This window comes from Peromyscus leucopus, chromosome 16_21 (assembly GCF_004664715.2).
Source record: "Peromyscus leucopus breed LL Stock chromosome 16_21, UCI_PerLeu_2.1, whole genome shotgun sequence".
Classification (NCBI taxonomy): Eukaryota; Metazoa; Chordata; class Mammalia; order Rodentia; family Cricetidae; genus Peromyscus; species Peromyscus leucopus.
Window position 1 is genome coordinate 61,248,664 of NC_051084.1, and position 22,288 is coordinate 61,270,951.

The 22,288-nt window shown below is 43.7% G+C and overlaps 1 protein-coding gene across 3 annotated transcripts; it reads right to left on the reverse strand.

Annotated features, from left to right (window-relative positions):
* Positions 1 to 1,619: 1,619 nt before the first annotated feature.
* On the reverse strand, positions 1,620 to 16,065 carry Tmem14a (transmembrane protein 14A). Of its 3 annotated transcripts, none has more exons than XM_028868068.2 (5): positions 15,959 to 16,065; positions 8,910 to 8,995; positions 6,077 to 6,178; positions 5,443 to 5,530; positions 1,620 to 2,183 (listed from the first exon to the last, which is right to left on the reverse strand). In XM_028868068.2, the coding sequence occupies exons 2-5, from the start codon at positions 8,977 to 8,979 to the stop codon at positions 2,144 to 2,146; spliced, it is 300 nt and encodes a 99-aa protein (XP_028723901.1). In that variant the 5' UTR covers positions 8,980 to 8,995; positions 15,959 to 16,065; the 3' UTR covers positions 1,620 to 2,143. The 3 variants fall into 3 exon arrangements, with proteins under 3 accessions (XP_028723901.1, XP_037055610.1, XP_028723900.1); XM_037199715.1 differs by having other exon boundaries at positions 15,913 to 15,999; XM_028868067.2 differs by lacking the exon at positions 15,959 to 16,065 and adding an exon at positions 15,847 to 15,935.
* Between the last annotated feature and the right edge of the window lie 6,223 nt (positions 16,066 to 22,288).

A 22,288-nucleotide genomic window follows, 5' to 3' on the forward strand; every position in this document is an offset into this window, starting at 1 on the left:
ATACCTCCTTTGTATTTATTTTGCTACATTATTTTCTCATGGATTGGAGCCTTTTACGTTGTAGGACTTCAAGGTCAGAATCAGCCAAAACCCTACAGTTAACAGATTTCCCCACCCTGGAAGCCAGAGGAAGCCTCCATTGGATGATGAATCCATTGGGACTGTGAAGAACATATTCGAATTTGAACAAGGCATGTTTCTTAAAAACATGAGCACTACAGTAGCTGAATACTAACAGACACAGAGGCCCAAGTGACTCAGTAAACACTTCACACTGTGTTTGTATCAATAACCAGGAAAACATCCTTGAAGCCATGTCGGTAAAGAAATAATAAATGTACAAGGAAATAAACTACTGGAAACTTACCAATAAGTCAGAAAAGCTAATTCCTGTTTGAAATAAGATATGCTACCAAGAATGAGTCCAGGAAACCAAGTAGGGGTTCTCTGCATTCTGTAAGTGCTAGAACAGACTTGCATGTAGTGAGTGGAAGTCAAAGTGTCTTCATTACATTTATGTGTGTGTGTGTTTGTGTTTGTGTGTGTGTTTGTGTGTGTGTGTGTGTGTGTGTGTGTGTGTGTGTGTGTGTGTGTACATATGTACACCTGTGTTTGCCTTGGCACATGTGTGGAGGTCAGAGAGCAACTCTCTTTATACGCTGTAGGCTCTGGGGATTGAACTCAAATTATCAGTTTAGCTTTAAGCTACCTTGCTGACCCTCACAGATTTAATAATAATAATAATAATAATAATAATAATAATAATAGTAATAATAATAACAAAAACACACATCACCATCATTAACTTTCACTGCTTTTTGTCAATAATTCAGAATGTAGCATAGCATCAACTACCTTCTAAAACTTTCCATCATTTACTCTATCTTACACATGCAGTAAATATTTCTACAATCAGTCACACGTTTTGCCTTTATTTCAGTGTCAATCACAGGGTGAATAGAAGCCATTGTCCACTTTGGCTGTTGGCAAGGAAGCACCACCTGCCATTTCCAGCCCAGCATGTGGTAGCGATCTCTTTGGCATTACTGGGTCAGAGGGGATTCCTTTTTTCTATTTTAAAGGAAATCCTTTAAAGAGTACCAAAGAAGTATGTACAGGTTTTCTCTGTGGTTCACCTAGTGGGTTTGCTTTCTCCATCTCTCAATTCCTGATGGCTGAGAGTTTAACAACCTGCTTGTGAGTTCCCCTGCCTTCCAGCCTGGCAGCCAGAGCTCTCCACCCCTTCCCATTCCACCAAAGGCTACAGTCTGAAGGACTGAAACTTGGTGCCCTGGAGGGCATGCTACCATGCCTTATCCCTTAGGGATGAAACACTGAGTCCTCAGGGCATGACTGACTTCCCAGAGGCCACAGGAGCCAGTAGAAATGAGCAGGTGGTCCATCTGGTCCTTAAACTGCCTTGGACACTACCAGCTACAAATGTTCTTAAAATGGAGTGGTGATCTGACATGGAGGGGGGAAGAGAGGGAGATGCCCTGAGAAGGATGGAGAGAGGGTGTAAACAACATTCCCTTGACATCCTTTTTACTAATACTGAAACATGTAAATGTCAAAGATGATTGAGTTTCTAGAAAAGACACAAAAATGAATGAGGAGGCTTAAAATAAAATGCATTTTATTTGAATACTGAATACATTCTGTTAGGACACTGATGAGCTGAGAATGGAATTCCTTCAGTGCAAAAAAACTCCTGGCAACAATACAAACAAAATCCCTAATGTACCAAACTGACATACAACAACATTTCAACAGCCTGTGATTCACTCCGGGAATCCCATTACCTGATGAGTTGTAGTTTATTTTACTTGAGTCATAAGTGTTTGGAATTGTCAGAAGTAGAAAACAGCAAGCCCTCAAATTCCACATACAAAATGACACACAAATGAGTATATAACAACTCATTAAAGACCAGGATTAACAAATAGAAACAGCTAAAATTTGTGCTTTAAATAAAGGGGGCAAACAAATATTGCCAACTAGTTTTGAATATTAGGGTGACAACATCATTTTCATTTCAGTGTAAGACATTTACCACCTATTGAAATCGATCTTTTAAACACAAGAACCTGTTCTGCCAGGTCCAGTAGAATGATGGGAGTTTGGCTCTTGGCTCCTCTAGGTGCTAAAGCCATAGCAGGACCAGTCTCAGGATCATCATGAGGCTGAATAAACAGAAGAGAAAGAGAGGGTCACTCTAATGGACAGGAAGGTCATGTGCTCCCTGTCATGTTCCTGTGCTGTGGACTCTAAGGGTTCTATTAGCCCTCCTTAGAGCAGGGGGCAGGGCATTAAGTTTTCTTGTGTTCTGACTTCTCAGATGCAACTTACAAACATTCCCTGAACACATAAGAGAAATACAACCCAGCTGTTCTGAAAACCTTGGATAACAGATTAAGGGAGAAAGGTCAGGTGTGGTGATATATTGTGTTCCCCAAAATATTGTGCAGCCTAATAAATTTATCTGGGGTCAGAGAGCAGAACAGCCACTAGATATAGAGGCCAGAAAATGGTGGCACTCACACCTTTAATCTTAGCATTCCAGAGGCAGAGATTCGCCTGGATCTCTGTGAGTTCAAAGCTAGACTGGAAACAGCTAGGCATGGTAACAAGAGCCTTTAATCCCAGGAAGTGATGGCAGGAAGCAGAAAGGTATATAAGGCGTGAGGACCAGGAACTAGAGCCTGGTTAAGCTTTTGGCTGGTTAAGCTTTTAGGCTTTTGAGCAGCAGTTCAGCTGAGACCCATTCGGATGAGGATTCAGAGGCTTCCAGTCTAAGGAAACAAGATCGGCTGAGGAACTGGCAAGGTGAGGAAGCTGTAGCTTGTCCTGCTTCTCTGATCTTCCAGCATTCACCCTAATGCCTGGCCCTGGGTTTGATTTTATTAATAAGTCCTTTGAAGATTCATGCTACAGTCAGGAGAAATGTAAACTTCCAAAAGCTACCCAAGAAAAGCAACTGGAAAAAATAATCAAGGGTGCTGGAGCGATGGTTCAGCAGTTAAGAGCACTTGCTGCTCTTCCAGAGGACCAGAGTTCAGTTCCTGCATCCATGGCAGGTGCTCATAACAATAAATATGGATATGGATATGGAACTCCAGCTCCAAGGGCTCTGATGACCTCTTCTGGCCTCTGTAGGCACCTGCGCACTCAAGGCATATACACTCGTGTGTGTGCGCGTGTGTGTACACACACACACACACACACACACACACACAGAGAGAGAGAGAGAGAGAGAGAGAGAGAGAGAGAGAGAGAGAGAGAGAGAGAAATCTTTTTACAAAAGAAAAAGGTTCAAGGAATAATTCAGTGGGGCATTTTTTTAAGAGTACCAGGAACATTCCATCACTTGGGGTCCTTTCTTCATCACTGACCCCCACTTTTGATCTTTCCCAGCATCAAACACCATCTTCAGGTCAGGGGCACTAATTGGAAAGTTGTCTTTGGCACCTCCTCACCACAAATAAAAAACACCACACTAGATAAATCCAGAGCCACTCTAGAAAACTCTACAGCAACAAAAGACCCTCAAACTATTCAGGAGGCTTTAACTCAAGGCAAAATACTACTGATACACTGAAGTAGTTCCTTCTTATCTTGGTTCTTGCCACAGACATCTTTAAACACTGGGTCAAACTGTATCTGGTGTGTTTTCATCCTGTTTTTATATTTTATTATGACACTATTCATTTCCAATGATGCCAACTGGTTTTTCAAGGATGATGTGCAAATGCCTGTTTAATATTCCTTAAATGGATAAAATGTTTACATTTATTTTCCGGTGAATTTCTAGGCAGCTGTAATTTTTCTGGCTTATGTATTTTTTATTAGAAATACAGCCACAGTGAACATTAGGTCTTGCATACTTCTTTTTTGAAATAATTTCTAAAAAATGAAAATGTGTTCCAAAGGAAGGCAATATTTATGGCTTTCAACACTCAAGGGCAGCTTCCAGGAGAAATCAGAAACATTTTCTCTATATTTTACTTGGTAATATATTTAATTTCGTGACAATATATTTAATTTACAAGAGAATATATTTAATCGCAGGATCAGGGCTGGGGTGTAGCTCAGTGGTAGAGTGCTCACCTGGCATGTGCTAGGCCCTGGGTTCAGTCCTCAGCATTGCAAGATAACAGCTACTAAGTAACAACTAGCTGTGGGAATGAGAATTGTTCTCCAGGCTCGAGTGTGTGAACACTTAGTCTCCAGCTGGTGGCGCTGTTTGGGGAGGTGATGGCATCTTTAGGAGGTGGAGCCTGGATGGAGGAAGTGTGTCATAAAGCGGCGGGCTTTGAGGGTTTGTAGCCTGGCCCTCTTCCCTTTCTCTTGGTGTGGATAGAATGGGATCATTTGACTTCCAGTTTCCCAGGCTGTCTCACACAGTGCTGCTGTCCCTGACCTGACAGGATGGACAGCATCACCCCTGGAACATCCCCCTGGAATAAGCCCTCTCCTCCTCTGTTTATCAGGATAATCTGATACTGTAACAGAAAAGCAACTAATATATTAATCACCCAACCAAAAAAAAATGAGATGAAATGAATATACTTGATCAAATTAAGAGAAATTTAAGGTTATTTACTAAAAAAAAAATGATCTCTCTTTGAAATTCAATGACTCAGACTGCCACTAAACCAATTTACTGCTACAAGTGGAGGAATCTTGAGGAAAATGGAGGGGGACCTTGACTCTTTAGTCTGATCAAGATAAGCGTGTCCATCTGGTGGGACACTACAAAGTGGGTCAGAGAGGAATGTGGTCACTCCAAAGACCGACTGAATCATTCTGTCTGTTACAGTTAGACTTATCAGATAATTATTTGACCTTTCCAACAAAAATTAATTCTTCTAAAAATGTTTTTAAAGACTTATTCCATAGTGTGTGTGTGTGCGTGTGTGTGTGTGTGTCTGTCTGTCTGTCTGTCTGTGTCTATGTGTATGTGTGATTGCCTGCAAAGTCCAGAAGACATTGCCTGATCCCCTGGACCTAAAGTTTCAGGTGGTTGTAAGACACCTGATGTGCTTCCTGGAAACCAAATTCAGTTCCTGTGGGAAATCAGCAAGTGCTCATAACGACTGAGTCACTTCTCCAGCATGAAAATTAATTTGTTTTTTAAAACATTTATTTTTATTTTATGTGCAATAATGTTTTGCCTGCATGCACATGTATATGTGTGTGCTTGGTGAACATGGAGGCCAGAGAGTGTTGGATCCCTTGGAACTGGAGTTACAGATGGTCATCAACCAAACCTGGTCCTCTGCACCAGCAGTAAGTGAGCCACCTCCCCATCCCCATGAAAATTAATTCTTCACAAAAATTACCAGCACTTCAGCGAGACTGGGCATATTCAGGGTGGTATTGCTGTAGACTTTCACCACTCTGAAACACTGCCAGGAAAGCACAGATCAGAATGGTTCTTACCTTAAGCCTGCAATTAGACCAGCAGGCATTATTTTCTTGGACCTCTTGAATCTCACACCCATTATGGTGGCCAGGAAGAAAGCTGTAACTGAAACCCAAATACAATGAATTAGAATTTTAAGCATCAGCCATGTTTGCTAGTAAAAAGACTAAAACCAGATACCCTGGTGGTTAAACAATAGGCACTCTCTTGCTCAGCCCAGGCAAAAAGGATGCTATGAGAATGAGTAAAAGTACTGTTTTTTTAGATAGTCCTAAGGCACAGCTGTACATAAGGGCTATCTGTGCCCTAAACAGAATGACATAAGGTAGCACAAAGGCGTCTTCACAGCAACTTAAAAATCACATTAAATGTACACCTAAGAAAGCTAAAAGAAAATCTAGTCATAACTCCATGCTTTTTCTGATTCAACTTCCTGTAACATGTGTTATGGAAATGAGGTGGAAGGCTGTCAGTACTGTTATTTTTGATCAGTTCTCTCTGGAAAGCAGTAAGAACGATATTCAAGCTTGCCATGGACTCATAGACACTTAACTTTGATAGTTCATTTTCTAGTAAGCCTGGTACAAAGTGTCAAGGTGGGGGGAATCTTTCAGGTTGATCCTCTGTAGCTGGGGAAAACACGTCACTTACACAATGACACTTTGACATCCCGCTTGTCATTGGAGACGCGGTAGGCTCCGTAGCCAGCCAAAAGTCCAACAGAAAGACCAGCAATCAGAGACGGGACTCCACCTGTGGGAGGAGAGAGAGAAACAGAGAGGGGGATTTCATCAGCTAGATAGAGGGCTCGGCAGTTAATCGTGAGGCTGCTCTTGCAGGGCCTCCTTGGGCGCTTGCCCTCATGTGTACATACCCACACATATGCACAGTTAAAAATAATGAAAATAAGTATTCTTAAAATGAAGACGGGGAAAAGAGACCTGCAGCCAGGTGTGGTGACGCACGCCTTTAATCCCAGCACTCAGGAGGCAGAAGCAGGTGGATCTCTGGGAGGTTGGGGTCAGCCTGGTCTATGCAGTGTTCCAGGACAGCCAGGGCTATATAGAGAGACCCTGACTAAAAAAGAAAGAAAAAAAAGGCAAATACTAAAGAGAGAGAAAGTTGAAAAATGAAAGGAACTCATTCCATCATTTTAAGTCTAACTCATAAGTCTAACTTTCTTCTGTGGGCATTATACAGGGATTGTCTTAGTTAGGGTTTCTATTGATTTAAAGAGACACCGTGACCATGGTAACTTTTATAAAGGAAAACATTTCACTGGGGCTGGCTTACAGTTCAGAGATTCAGTCCATTATCATCATGGTGGGACATGGTGGTATAGAGTCAGACATGACGCTGGAGAAGTGGCTGACAGTTCTACATCTTGCAGTCAACAGGAAGTGGTCTGAGACACTGAGTGGTATCTTGAGCATATATGAGACCTTAAAACCCATCTCCACGGTGACACACTTCCTCCCACAAGGCCACACCCCACTCTGACAAAGCCACACCTCCTAACAGTGCCACTCCCTTTGGGGGCCATTTTCTTTTAAACCACTACAGGGAAGAAGGCAAACTAAGTATGGACCTCTTCACAGGTAGTTTCCTGCGAAATACTAAATGCAAGGCGGGAGAGCATGAACACGGCACTGCAGAGGTAGACATCCCGTGTAAGAGTAAGATAGCCTTCCTCAGTGGCTCCTCCTCTTCCATCACACCCCGCCCCCCACCCCAGTCTCCTTTTTACTAAAAAGTTGTGATAACAGGAAATGGGTTTCATAAATATTTTTATCTTACAAGGGTGAGGAGAGAAGTGCTGTGTAGGTTAAGCAATGGCTCTATCTTGAATAATCATCTTCTAGCCTCAAGGTACCAGCATTTAAACACAAAAGGAGACTACGTCCAGAGAGAAGAAGACACAGCCATCTGTGTCTAGTCAAGCCACCCACCTCAATGCACCATATAATTGCTAAGCACTTCCTACGCTCTGGACAGAGAGTTGCACACTGGAGACATTGCGAATAATTTGCTTGTAATCCTTGCTTTAGAGAATTCAACTAATTGGAAATCTTCTAGATTAGAACTCCTGGGTGGAAGTTGAAGCATCTCTCTGTTTTAAACACCCATAGGGAATTCAGCTATGCAGCTGGGTTCATAAACTGCAGCTGTCCATGCATGCATGTAGGCATAGACAGATAGATATAGGTAGGCTCCCAGACCTTAGCACAACTGACTCCATGATGGAAGTGCCATTCTAGCTGTAAAACTCAGCACACAGGCAGCACCACCTGCCAAAATGAAAACAAAGCCCTAACCCGTCAAAGTCCACAGTTCTAGGAAAGTCTCCAAATATAACTAATTTTGCTTTTTGGCTTCAGTAGTTCTGCTTCTGGCTAATTGTTCTTGTTAAGTGAGGTTGTCAACTCAGAACATAGTTTTTGTGCTTAAAAGCCCATCCTGAGAAAGGTTTGGAGCTGCACTGGGATCCTGAACACCCAGTGTAGTAGCTGGCCAGCTAATAAAGGCTTTCTATTGGTTTAAACCCATGTCCAAGCAGTCTTCTCTGGGGAATACCCTACAAAACAGACAGACAGACAGACAGACAGACAGACACACACACACACACACACACACACAGAGAGAGAGAGAGAGAGAGAGAGAGAGAGAGAGATTATATAAGAAAAAAAAATCTTATCTCAAAATAAGTAAATTCTGGGTGAGACAACAGGCTAGAAGCAGCCTCTGTGTTACTCACTGAAGGAGAGTTGGAACAGAAAATAAAAATAGTCTCTTTTCTAAAGAGAACCAAAGGAAGAACATTGCAAATTTGTAAAGATGGTGACAAGACACCAAAAAAAGTGCAGAGGAAAAGACCAGCACACTGAAGTAAGCCAGGCCCACACTGCTCTAGACACACGGTCCCAGGATGGCTGAAGGGAAACAGGACCTCATCCAGATCTAAGTCCCCACCCACCAACACACACACACACACACACACACACACACATACACACACACACACACACAATGTAGTCGAAAGTTTTCTCTGGTCCCGCCTGGCCCTGCGGTCCCACAGCTGCTTATAAAATAATCACTCAGAGGCTTAATATTATTTACAAACTGTATGGCCTATGGCAGGCCTCTTGCTAGCTAGCTCTTATATCTTAAATTAACCTATTTCTATTAATCTATGTTTTCCCACATATACAGCCACCAACTCCCACTACAGCCACCAACTCCCACTACAGCCACCAACTCCCACTACGGCCACCAACTCCTACCACAGTCACCAGCTCCCCACTAAGTTCCTTTGTTGAATTTGTGCAGGGCATGTGGTACCCACCTATCATCCCACCACTTGGCAGATCCGTAGTGAGTTTGAAGCCAGCCTGAGCTACATGAGACACTGTATTAGGAAGGGAGGCAGAGAGGGAGGAAGAGAGAGAGAAAAAGAAGGAGGGAAAGGAGGGAAGTTTTGGCTTACCTCTTCGCTTATATCCCAAAACACTTCCAATTGTCACCAGGGCTGCGTAACCAAAACCAACCAGGTCCATTGGTGAGGATGCAAGTCTAAAGAAAGGGTGAGGGGCATATTATATAGAGTTTTGGAGAACAAATGTATATACAAATGATAGGTATCCCACAAAACTATGGAATTTCTCTGGACCACCAGAGAATGGCAGTTGAATCCTTGACTCTTGCACCACCAGCTACTATCCTCCATCTTGTCACTCCAAACACACATGTGGGGTGGGAGACACCTCAGCTAATTCTGCATTGCCTGTCTTCAAGATCTGCTATACCCTCAGCTGTTTCATTTCTAAATGAGACTCCTGCTCCTGCTCAGGCTGACTAGACATTACAACTCATCCTCGATTCCAGGCCTGCAAGGCCCTCTTTCCCTCAACCTACGACACAGGCAACACCTTCCCCCCAGCCTCTGCTCTCAGTGACTTCTTCATCAACTCTAGATTTTGTCTATAGAGGGCTCTGCAGTGGGTGGCTTCTGTCTCCTCTAAATGAGGATTCACTTGGGACCATTTGCTTTGTTACTAACATCCCAGTGGTCAAGACATCCACTTGTAATCAACAGTTAATCACTGTGCATTATAATTGCCCTTCCCTAAAACTAATTGATTGTCCTGTGAGTCATAGGATGGGTAAATCATCTCCAGTGATGAGGACAGGAGCCATTGAAACCCTGCCTTCAATCACCCAAAATGCAACAGAAATAAAATACCCTCAGGGGATAAGGAACCAGCCTCTAACTAAGCGGTTCCCAATCTGTGGGTCATGACCCTTTTGCAGGTTGGATGATCCTTTCACAGAGTCCCCGAAACCATCTGCATATCAGATATATATATATATATATATATATATATATATATATATATGATTCATAACAGTAGCAACATTACAGTTATGGAATAGCAATGAAAATAATGTTATGGTTGGGGTCACCACAAGATAAGGAACTGTATTAAAGGGTCACAGCATTAGGAAGGTTGAGAACCACTGCACTAGCCTGTTGTGGATTCATAGGTCATGCCCCTTCATCTCCCCATGTCCCCCAAAGTGAGGGATGTAAACGAGATGTGATGTAGATCTTTAGCCTGCTAAATTCTATATTGACTATTGATTTTTTTTAACTCTCTCCTTTTCTTTTGTTTTTTTAGTTCTTTTTTTAAAGTTTATTTTATTTTATGTGCATTGGTGTGAAGGTGTCAGATCCCCTGAAACTAGAGTTACAAACAGTTGTGAGCTGCCATGTGGGTGCTGGCGATTGAACCAGGGTCCTCTTGAAGAGCAGCCAGAGCTCTTAACCACTGAGCCATCTCTCTAGCCCCAGACTACTAATTTTTTAAATAATATTTCATTAATTCTTTGAGAATTCCATAATGTATTTTTAATATACTCTCTCCTCCCCCGACTCCTCCCAGATCTACCCCCACTTCCCTACCCACCCAACTTTGTGTGCTTCCTCTCTTTCTCATTCCCATAAAGTCCAACTTGTGTGGCTAAAATACTCTACCAGGGTTATATCCTTAAAGAAAACAGACCCTCCCTCTCCCAGCACCAATCAAATGCTAATAGCTCCCCAGGTAGGGGTGGGACTTTGTGTCCATCTCCCCATCTCCACCCTGGGATTTTGTCTGGCTTGAGTTTGCACAGCACTTGTGTATGCTGTAAGGATCGAGGTGAGTTCACTGCGCCTAGTCATTTACAACCTCCTGCTCTTATAGTCTCTCCACCCCTTCTTCCTAGGTGATCCCTGAGCCTTGCAGGGAGGGGTATGACAGACATACCAGTTAGTGTTTATTTAGCATAAGTTGTGAGTCTGTGTTAATTACTGACCACTGCAAGAAGAGGTTTCTCTGATGAGGACTGATAAATGCAATAATCTATGGGTATAGCAATAAGGTATTAGGAGTCACTTTAATACTAGTTCCATTTGGGAGAATAATAGCAGTAGATTCTCCCCTAAGGCCTATGACCTATATAGCCACAGCATCTTGACATTTTTATATTTTACTGTTTTTTAATCTATTTTCCATAGGAAAAAATAAGTATGTTAGTAAACATGAAAAGAGTAATGGTATGTGAGGTTTCCTGTGCATCTGCCTGTGTGTGTGCATGTGTAAGAGCATGTGTGTGCAAGCAAGGGGTTTAATCCAGGTCTTGCACACACTCTGCAAGAGCTCTACCACTGAGCTGTATCCCTGGCTCTCCTGTGCATTCCTTTAATTTCCCCACTGCTCCTTCTTTAGACTCACCAGTCTCACGAGGCTGACTCAGAAGAGCATCGGTGCTCAACTTACCTCAGAGTCACTTAACGCTTACTGTAAACCCGGGGTGGTGGCTCATGCCTGTAATCTCAGCATGAAGGAGGCTGGGGCAGGAGGATTTCTGGGAGTTCAAGGCCAACCTCACTTCATAGTGAACTCCTGGCCAGTCAGGCTACAGTGTGAGACTCTGTCTGAAACACACACACACACACACACACACACACATACACACACACACCAGAGGGGCTGTCACAGAAAAAGAGACAACACTGAAGGGACCCTCACATTTGAAGTGGCACAAGGGGCATAACATGTAGGGAGGCGCTGAGTTCCAGAGCATTTGTTGACTGAAGTATAGACAAAGAAATAATAACAGGGGAGCTGGAGAGACAGCTCAGTGATGAAGAGCACAGGCTACTCTTTCAGAACACTGGGGTTCGATTCCCAGAACCTACAGGCAGCTCATGACTATCTGTAACTCCAGTCCCTGGGCATCGGGCGCCCTCTTCTGGTCTTGAAGGGCACCAGGATTCCCTTGGAGTGCAGACATGCATACAGGCAAAATACCCAAAAACATTAAAAAAACAAACCAAAAAAAAAAAAAACCAGAAAACTAGAGAAGAATCATGACGTGTGGGTGGGTGGGTGGGGGGAACACCCAAGAAATGTGTAAGCACAGTGCTGAAGCGCGCGCGCGCGCACACACACACACACACACACACACACACACACGGTACTGGCTGGGGCATAATGGTCCCTGCCTTAAATCCCAGGCAGGGTTGATGTGTGTTTGAAGCTAGCCTGGACTACGCCATGAGTTCCAGGCCACCCAGTGCTGCACAATGAGACCGCCACCGGTGGGTTAGGGAGTAAAGAACTAACTAAAATAAAACTTAAAAACTAAACAAATAAACAAATGGAAAAAGTTTAAGAAGAAACTGTCATGGGGTGATGAGAAAGACAGTTCTGAGACACCAGCACATGATTCTATCCCACCCGTCAATCACTGGGAAACTTTGCAGGGAAGTGCTATCAGGTACGTAATTCCCAGATGTGAAAACAGGAGCACAGAGAGGGCAAGCAACGTCCGAACCACACACAGCTAAGATTTCAGAATCAGGGAAGGCTCACTGCTGGAAACCAGGCAATTCCATCCCTGAGAACTGAGTTATTGGGCTGAACAAGGTGAATAGGCAGTGGGAAGGATGCTCTTCAGAGTTCTCCATCGTGGATTCTTCCCCTGCATGGCCCCATACCTTGTGACCACAGTGTATCATCCACCTGGTGACTCACACTCTTCTGCCCTATGGGCATCTCAGAGTAAGTCCTACATTATTACTACAAAGGGATAAATCATGTATCACCACAGACCTTGGCTTCAAGCTGATATCACGGCTTACTAGTTGTATAAAATCAGGTGCATTCCTCAACTGTCCTGCTATTACATTTCTCCATTTTTCACAAAAGGAAACTAGAAAATTCTAGCTCACATTGTTACTGTAAAATTCAATTAAAGCTCCAGAAGAGTACCTGGCACACACTGAGCATTCAACAAACATTAATTGCTCTAAGCACAGAAAGACAAATTCCATGTGTTCTCACTTACACATGGAAGCTAAAGAGTTACCAGCACCTGGAAATGGTGTGGGGAAGCAGAGGTTAAGGGGTACACAGTGTCCCTGTAAAGGAGGAACAATGTCTAATGTCCTTCAGCACAGCGGGATAGCTGAGGTTGGCAAAAACCAGATTCCTCAATAGCTAGTATATAGGATTATGGATGGTCCCAGCATAAAGAAATAATAAATGTCTGGGGTAATGGCTATGCCAATTGCCCTAATCTGTTGATTACACGTTAAATACATGATATTAAAATGCCACAGTCTATCACATAATTATATATAATTACTGTGTCAATTATATAAAAGTATATTTTAAAACAAGTATCTGTGCAGTAATAATATAGTAATGATATTATTTTATTGTTACTCCTATTTTAAGGCTATTACTGTTTCCCTACCAAGGGACCAACTGACAGAGAGTAAATCCATCATTTGGACATCCAATAAAGCATACTTAAACTCCCTTCCTCTCAACAAGTATTTATTGAGCATTATCTTTTTACAAGGCAGTAGGAAGCAGTTTCAGAAAGGTTGTGGACACAGGCTTGTCTACAGTACAACAGAGCAGGGAGAAGCAGATGGTGGAGAACCCCGAGAGGACAGGCATCTGATGGACACTGGAACCTAAGGGAGGATGTCCAGGGGAGGGAAGGTCCCAGCTGGGATCTTGGGAAAAGCAGGAATAAGTGCATGAGCAAGTGTTCCAGGCAAGTGAATGAACACGTGCAAAGGCTTCCAGGAGTTAGATAGAATGCAAGGCATATTTGCAAATAAAATGAAACGCAAAAGGGTAGAGGGAGGCTGGGGATCGCTTGGCAAAGAACCTGAGCTCTGTTTCCAGCACCCAAGTTGGGCAGCTTACAACTGCCTGTAACTCTAGGTCCAGGGGATCTGATGACCTCCTTTGAACTCCGAGGGCAAGTACACTCATGTGCACAAACCCACACAGAGACACACATAATTAACAAATAATAAGGACAAATCTTAAAACTGAAACAAATGGGCTGTGAAAAGAGCACCTGGTCAGAAATATCACCCTGCACTCAGCAGCCCCGCAAAGGGAGTGTGTGGCTCCTGTCCCAAGGCCAGTGAAGGGTTAAATAGCAAGCCTTACAATCTGACTTCAAGTCTACTCAATGTTCCCTAGCTGTGGTAGGGGAACATCAGGAAGGCAGGGCATAAACTGGGGGCTGACTGCAGGAACCTCATTGGTTGAGGAGCGTAATCCACCCCAGAGAAAGGACAATGAAGGAGAAGGAGGTGGATGAATTTGAGGGATTCAGTGTTTAGAATCCACAGCCTGGAGCTGGGCACAGAAAGGCAGGGAACTTGCCAGCATGACTCTTACAGGTCTCTGGCTTGGACCTCTAGGAGATGTGGGGGAGGGTAGTGGTGATGCTTTTCCCTGAGTCAGAGCCCTGGGGCAGTCAGGAGCAAGTATGTGTGTGTGTGTGGGGGGGGGTGTTAATATTCTGACCCTCCCTTGGTAAAAGTCTCATTTTAAGGAAAACTCCTCCCCTTCTTCTCTCTCTTCTGCTTTTCCTCCCAGGAGCTAGCGCTCTCTCTCTCTCTCTCTCTCTCTCTCTCTCTCTCTCTCTCTCTCTCTCTCTCTCTCTCTCTCTCCTTCTCTTCTCCCTCTCCTTCCTATCTTTCTTTTCATCTCTCTATTACAATAAACTCTCCTGGTGAATGCAACGCCTGGGTGTGAATGACTTTCCACGCCCCCTCCCATCTGTCCATCAGGTTTTCCCTCAGGCATGGGATAGCCTGGCTTGGCCAGCTGGGGGTTTTCCACTCGTGCAAATTCATAACAGGAGGGGCATTTGGAATATAGACTGAACAGCCAGGAAGATACTCTTACTAGGAATCCAAAGCTAGAAAGACAGATCATTCATCATTGGATAGTAATTTGGGGCCTTATATTTTCTTCTAAGCTAACCCAAAGTGTGAAAAGTAGATTGACCTTCTTCCCAAAACCCCCAAACGGCTTCTGTGACCCTTTCTTAGAAATAAATTCCTTCAATTTGGCGTAAAACTGCTTGTGGTGTGTTGCCTGTCTGAATCTCTTTTCTTGGCCAGTCAAGCTCATTGAGGGCAAAGCCACAGTTGCGTCCATTGCTGATCTGCACACAGCACCAAGCTCACTGCCCTGAGTGACTGGGTGACGGTGGTTCACATAAACAACCTGCTGAAATTATCCCCTCCAATGCCCCACCACCCCTGCCTATAATGTCGGGAACCCAACAGTTCCTTCATCTCCACAGAGAACTGAGTGTTGTTCTAAAGAAGGCGAAAGGAAATCCATTTCCAACCCTTGCACGCTGAGAAAATCCACACAAGTCAATCGTATTTCTTGCTTCTCCATGGCAGAGGCCAGTTTCCAGACCACAACCAAGCATTAAGGGAAGAGGCTGTAAGAACATGAAAGGAATGGGGTGTGGCTGGAAGAGAGGGGAACATTCATTGAATGTTCCTGCAAAAGACAGAAAGCTTGATACACACACAAGGCCAGAAAGCATCCTGGACGCAATGCAGCAAAAATGATTTACTGCTCGGCACACAAAACTGAAGGGCAAATCCCTGCCTTCTCCTTTCCCAAAACCTCGAAGGTCTGGTCCACTCACTAAGAGATCTATAGACAAATATACACAGAGCGTTTTTCACACAAAAATGAAACAACTGCCTACGTCTGAGCTAAGCAGGGATGAAAGCCATTTTTTAAGGAAGCCGGGTTGAACCTTACCGATCACCACACCCCCCTTATGGCAAGGTAGAAGGTAAAATATGTGCGATATTTAGGGCCCCGGGAAGGCAGAAATTCAGGAAATTCCCAGCATCAGGACAGGAAAGAGCTCTGGGAGGGCAGCCTCCATCCCTCCTTCCCCAGGTCCTCTGAATTTTTTTCTTGATGTGGAGATTGAGAGATTGAAGGAGAGGGCGCATGCTCAGCAAAGACCCGTTTATTTTCATGCCATTGCAAGGAAAGTTTCCTTGATGGGATGGGTGCACAGCTCACCTGCAGCCCTGAGCCCTTGCTGCAGCTGAAGAGGAAAAGTGGGGATGCGCAAGCGCAGTACCTCACCCCGGAAGCAGTTTCCGAGCCAGCGCTCTGCCGCACCGGGTCCCACCTTAGCAGGGAGGACAGCGTCCTCTTCGGAGCCGCTTCGTGGGACGCGGCGTCCCTGATCCCACGTCCTTCTGCTTTCGGAGGACCGGAAGCGGGGTGCAGCTCTGGATCTGCGGGAGACTTGCTGGTCCGTGCGGGCTTCCTCGGTCCCGGGAGCGCAGGGCTGGAGTCGGCTGCCCCCTTCCGGCCGGACCGACGCGTGCAGCAACTCCTTCCTTTAGCTAGGATCTCCAAATGAAGGAAGTTTTGGGTTTTTGTTGTTGTTTTTTAGGAAGCCAAGCAATGTACATACAGGCTGTCTACAAATTGTTTATGTTTTCAATGGAGGGAACTGACGTTCTAAAAGATAAAGTAGGATCTCCAAAGAATTCATGTTGATCTGGTTTACAGCCCGACTTCTCTTACAGCTTACTGTCTCTAGGATCAGACAGATGTAGGTAGGTGTGACATCAAGATACGGCTTTCATGCTGTTGAGACCAGGGCTACTAGCCTTAGACATCTGGGAGGAATGGTACAGAATGCCAGAGTTGGAAAGCGTTTTGAATCTTGCGAATCCAGGGAAATCAGTTCCCAGAAAAGAACTGTAAGTTGGCATGAAGTCGTGCCTCTTGGTAAATTCTCACGCCGCTCCAGTTTTGCTCTCCAGACTAAAAATAGTAACCAGGACGAACCCTCTGCTCTCTGTTACACAGCAGCAGCCCAGGTATTGAGGAAGGCTCCAGGATGCTGTGGTGTGGGGAATAACAGAATTCCCCAGAATACACAAACTAATCTAACATCATGTACGTCAAATCTTGTAACATTCATTTGCTGGACCTATTCCTTCCACAGTGAAGGTATTTGGGAAGTAATGTCAATGTATCTTGAGAATTGGGAAGTCTAAACTGGTCCTAGGGGATTCACCAATCCCTGGAAGAGTCACAGGAGCACCGGCAGCGCGTCACAGGGATTAGAGGCAGTGGCATCCAGATGTTTGCCTCTGAGTTCTCCTGGCTCTCCTTCCCACCCTGCCATGTCCACTCTCACCCCAGCCTTCTCTCTCCCCTCAGACTCACAGAACACTTTCCCTACCCCAAATAAAATGAGAACCTTCTTAGAATCCCTCAACAACATGATCTGAATAAATACCTTCCCCTCTGGGAGAGTAATTTTCCGGTGTTACTGCTCACTCTCTTCAGCTGGGTCAGCTAACCAGATGCTTCGGATGCATGCCCCATTGCCTGAACCCCTTCCCGTCTCTAACATCCCAGCCTTCCTGGGCCCTGACAACGACATTCTAGTTCCAGCAGGAAGTATTTACAGAAGAGTGTGTCATCCCTTGTCCTCAACGAAAGGCTGGAATGTTGGGTCCAAGGAAACTCCCCGGTAAAGGGGACAAAATGGCTACCTCCAGTGCCTACTGGCGTACCAGGAAAGGTACCTGTTAAAACCAAATAGACCCAACCCCACAAAACAATAAGGATATAAAATACTTAATTAGTTTTTCAGTTATGCATATTTAAACTTTCTGGACTTCATAGTCAAACTTTCGTTGTGTTACAGGCAGATTATTTTTTTTATATTTATTTTGTTGTATTTGCTTTTTAGAAATGGTCTCACTATGTAGCCCTGAATGGCCTGAAATTTACTATGTAGAACAGGCTGACCTTGAACTCATATTGATCTGCCTGTCTGTGCCTCCTGAGACATGGGATTAAAAGAGTATGCCACCATACCCAGTCTAAAAAATAAGAGCATTAAAAAGATTAATTATAGGCAGGTATAGTTAGCTTATGGAGTATTTTGGAGATGGCACTGTAAGCTATAACGAAGAATGTGTGTTTTGCAGTGTAGGACAGGATATTCTGAGTTTCTTTGTAAATCCATTTGATCTGTGGTGAGGTTTAAATCTGAAGTGTCTTGGTTCAATTTGGAGCTGGATGACGCATCTAAAGATGAGATTGGGCTGTTAAAGGCAACCACAGCTATTGTATCCAGATCTGCCTGCTCTTCTATGCTCACTAATATTTGCTTTATGCAGTTGCTAACTCAAATTTTGGTATGTATAATATTTATAATTGCTATGTCTTCTTCATGAATTGTTCTCTTATTATTATTAGTGACCTTCTTTATATTTTCTAATTTTTGTTTAAGGTCAATTTTGTTCACTATCAAAATAATACACCAGCTTATTTTGGGCTTTTGTTTGCTTAATTTAATTTTGATATTTGACTCTCCTTTTGTGAGTGTCTTCACCAGTGAGATGTGTTTCTTTCTTTTTCGGCATGGTCTCTCTTTGTAGCCTTAGCTGTCCCAGAGCTCACTATATTGACCAGGCTGACCTCAAACTCACAGAGATCCTCCTACCTCTGTCTCCTGATTGCTGGGATTAAAGGTATGCACCATCGCACCTGACCTAATTCTTATAAATTTGTGGTTGTTTTCTGATGGTTGTCTATTCTCTTCTGTCCCCCTGATAGTACCAGGGAGCTTGCTGTGTGCTGTTGGACATGATAGACTCCTTCCTGGTTCTCCTCTGTTCCCGTCTTCCCATCATGAAGCTGGTCCTTTGCTGTCCTTGTGACCAGGTCACCCTCTTCCTCCTCTGTCCTGTAACTGGCAGACCCTGTCTCTAGACTGCCTCTGAAGACAGCACCTGCTCACTGGCCTCCAGGTCACAGAAGGACGGACTCGGGTTCCTCTCTACGGCTGCCTGTGGTGTCTTCAGCTGTGACAGAAGAATCAGTGTCCACCAGGACCTACACCTGGGTTTGAGACTTGTGAGGACACTGGGCTTTTCCCAGGGCTGCAGGGCTTAGGTCTGGAAGAGGTTCTGTTTTCTTTCAGCTGTCCTGGGACCGTGCGTCTAGAGCAGTGTGGGCCTGGCTTACTTCAGTGTATGCTGGTCTTTTCCTCTGCACTTTTTGGGTGTCTTGTCACCATCTTTACAAATTTATAATGTTCTTCCTCTGGTTCTCTTTAGAAAAGAGACTATTTTTATTTTCTGTTCCAATTCTTCTCCTTCAATGAGTCATACAGAGGAGGCTTCTAGTCTGTTATCTTACCCAGAATTTACTTACTTTGAGATAATATTTTTTTGCTTATAGAAAATTATGTATAAAACTCAATTATGATGATATTATGTGTTTCAAAGGTAACATTCTCATTCATATTCTCCCTCCCTCCCTCCCTCTGTCTCTCTCTGTCTCTGTCTCTCTGTCTCTCTCTCTGTCTCTCTCTCTGTCTCTCTCTCTCTCTCTCTCTCTCTCTCTCTCTCTCTCTCTCTCTCTCTCTCCTTCTTGACTACTACCAGCTAAGAAGCCTTCTAGCTCACATGATCCCATTCCTAACACCCTGTCTCAGCTCATGCCCAAAGCAATACAGCTACCCAACCTGGAGTTGAAATATATGAAAACAAACCAAAGTAAATCTTCTTTCCTTTAGATGGATTTTTAAGTAATTAAGCTCACACCTTAGTCACATACTTCCTCCATCCAGGCTCCACCTCCTAAAGATGCCATCATCTCCCCAAACAGCGTCACCAGCTGGAGACTAAGTGTTCACACACTCGAGCCTGGAGGAACAAGTCTCATTCCCACAGCTAGTTACTAGTTAGTAACTGTTGTCTTGCAATGCTGAGGACTGAACCCAGGGCCTTGCACATGCCAGGCAAGCACTCTGACACTGAGCTACACCCCCAGCCCTGATCCTACGATTAAATATATTCTATTGTAAAGTAAATATATTATCACGAAATTAAATATATTACCAAGTAAAATATAGAGAAAATGTTTCTGATTTCTCCTGGAAGCTGCCCTTGAGTGTTAAAAGCCATAAACATTGCCTTCCTTTGGGACACATTTTGATTTTTCAGAAATTATTTCAAAGAAGTACACAAGGCCTAATGCTCACAGTGGCTGTATTTCTAGTAGAAAATACATAAGGCAGAAAATTAAAGGTGCCCAGAAAATAAATGTAAATATTTTATCTATTTAAAAGATATTAAACAGGCATTTGCATATCATGCTGGAAAAACCAGCTGGTGTCATTGGAAATTAATAATTTCATAATAAAATTTGAAAACACATCAAATACAGTTTGACCCAATGTTTAAAGATGTCTGTGGCAAAAACCAAGATAAGAAGGAACTACTTCAAGGTATCAGTAGTATGTTTGCCATGAGTTAAAGCCTCCTCAATAGTTTGGTGGTTTTTTTGTTGCTGTAGAATTTCTGTTGCACCCACATTTGTGTACATGCCTCGAGTGTGCAGGTGCCTACAGATGGCAGAAGACATCATCAGACCACTTGGAGCTGGAGTTCCATATCATTTATTGTTATGAGCACCTGCCATGGATTCAGGAACTGAGCTCTGGTCCCCTGAAAGAGCAGCAAGTGCTCTTAACTGCTGAACCATCTCTCCAGCACCCTTGATTATTTTTTCCAGTTGCTTTTCTTGGGTAGCTTATGGAAGTTTATATTTCTCCTGATCTGTCTCCCTTAATCCATTATCCAAGGTTTTCAGAACAGCTGGGTTGTATTTCTCTTATCTGTTCAGGGAATGTTTGTAAGTTGCATCTGAGAAGTCAGAACACAAGAAAACTTAATGCCCTGCCCCCTGCTCTATGGAGGGCTAAAAGAGCCCTCAGAGGCCACAGCACAGGAACATGACAGGGAGCACATGACCTTCCTGTCCATCAGAGTGATCCCCCCTTTCTCTTCTGTTTATTCAGCCTCATGATGATCCTGAGACTGGTCCTGCTGTGGCTTTAGCACCTAGAGGAGCCAAGAGCCAAACTCCCATCATTCTACTGGACCTGGCAGAACAGGTTCTTGTGTTTAAAAGATCGATTTCAATAGGTGGTAAATGTCGTACACTGAAATGAAAATGATGTTGTCACCCTAATATTCAAAACTAGTTGGCAATATTTGTTTGCCCCCTTTATTTAAAGCACAAATTTTAGCTGTTTCTATTTGTTAATCCTGGTCTTTAATGAGTAGTTATATACTCATTTGTGTGTCATTTTGTGTGTGGAATTTGGGGGCTTGCTGTTTTCTGCTTTTGACAATTCCAAACACTTATGGCTCAAGTAAGTTAAACTACAACCCGTCAGGTAATGGGATTCCCGGAGTGAACCACAGGCTGTTGAAATGTTGTTGTATGTCAGTTTAGTACATTAGGAATTTTGTTTGTATTATTGCCAGGAGTTTTTTCATTGAAAGACTTTCATTCTGAGCTCATCAGTGTCCTAACAGAATGTATTCAGTATTCAAATAAAATGCATTTTATTTTAAGCCTCCTCATTCATTTTTGTGTCTTTTCTAGAAACTCAATCAATCATCTTTGACATTTACATGTTTCAGTATTAGTAAAAAGGATGTCAAGGGAATGTTGTTTACACCCTCTCTCCATCCTTCTCAGGGCATGTCCCTCTCTTCCCCCCTCCATGTCAGATCACCACTCCATTTTAAGAACATTTGTAGCTGGTAGTGTCCAAGGCAGTTTAAGGACCAGATGGACCACCTGCTCATTTCCACTGGCTCCTGTGGCCTCTGGGAAGTCAGTCATGCCCTGAGGACTCAGAGTCTTATCCCTAAGGGATAAGGCATGGTAGCATGCCCTCCAGGGCACCAAGACTCACAGTTTCAGTCCTTCAGACTGTGGCCTTTGGTGAAATGGGAAGGGGTGGAGAGCTCTGGCTGCCAGGCTGGAAGGCAGGGGAACTCACAAGCAGGTTGTTAAACTCTCAGCCATCAGGAATTGAGAGATGGAGAAAGCAAACCCACTAGGTGAACCACAGAGGAAACCTGTACATACTTCTTTGGTACACTTTAAAGGATCTCCTTTAAAACAGAAAAAAGCGCCGGGCGGTGGTGGCGCACGCCTTTAATCCCAGCACTCAGGAGGCAGAGCCAGGAGGATCTCTGTGAGTTCGAGGCCAGCCTGGGCTACCAAGTGAGCTCCAGGAAAGGCGCAAAGCTACGCAGAGAAACCCTGCTTCGAAAAACCAAAATAAATAAATAAATAAATAAATAAATAAATAAATAAATAATAAAACAGAAAAAAGGAATCCCCTCTGACTCAGTAATGCCAAAGAGATTGCTACCACACACTTGGCTGGGAATGGCAGGTGGTGCTTCCTTGCCAACAGCCTAAGTGGACAATGGCTTCTAAGCACACTGTGATTGACACTGAAATAAAGGCAAATCATGTGACTGATTGTAGAAATACTTACTGTATGTGTAAGATAGAGTAAATGATGGAAAGTTTTAGAAGGTAGTTGAAGCTATGCTGCATTCTGAATTATTGACAAAAAGCAGTGAAAATGGATGATGGTGATGTGTGTGTTTTT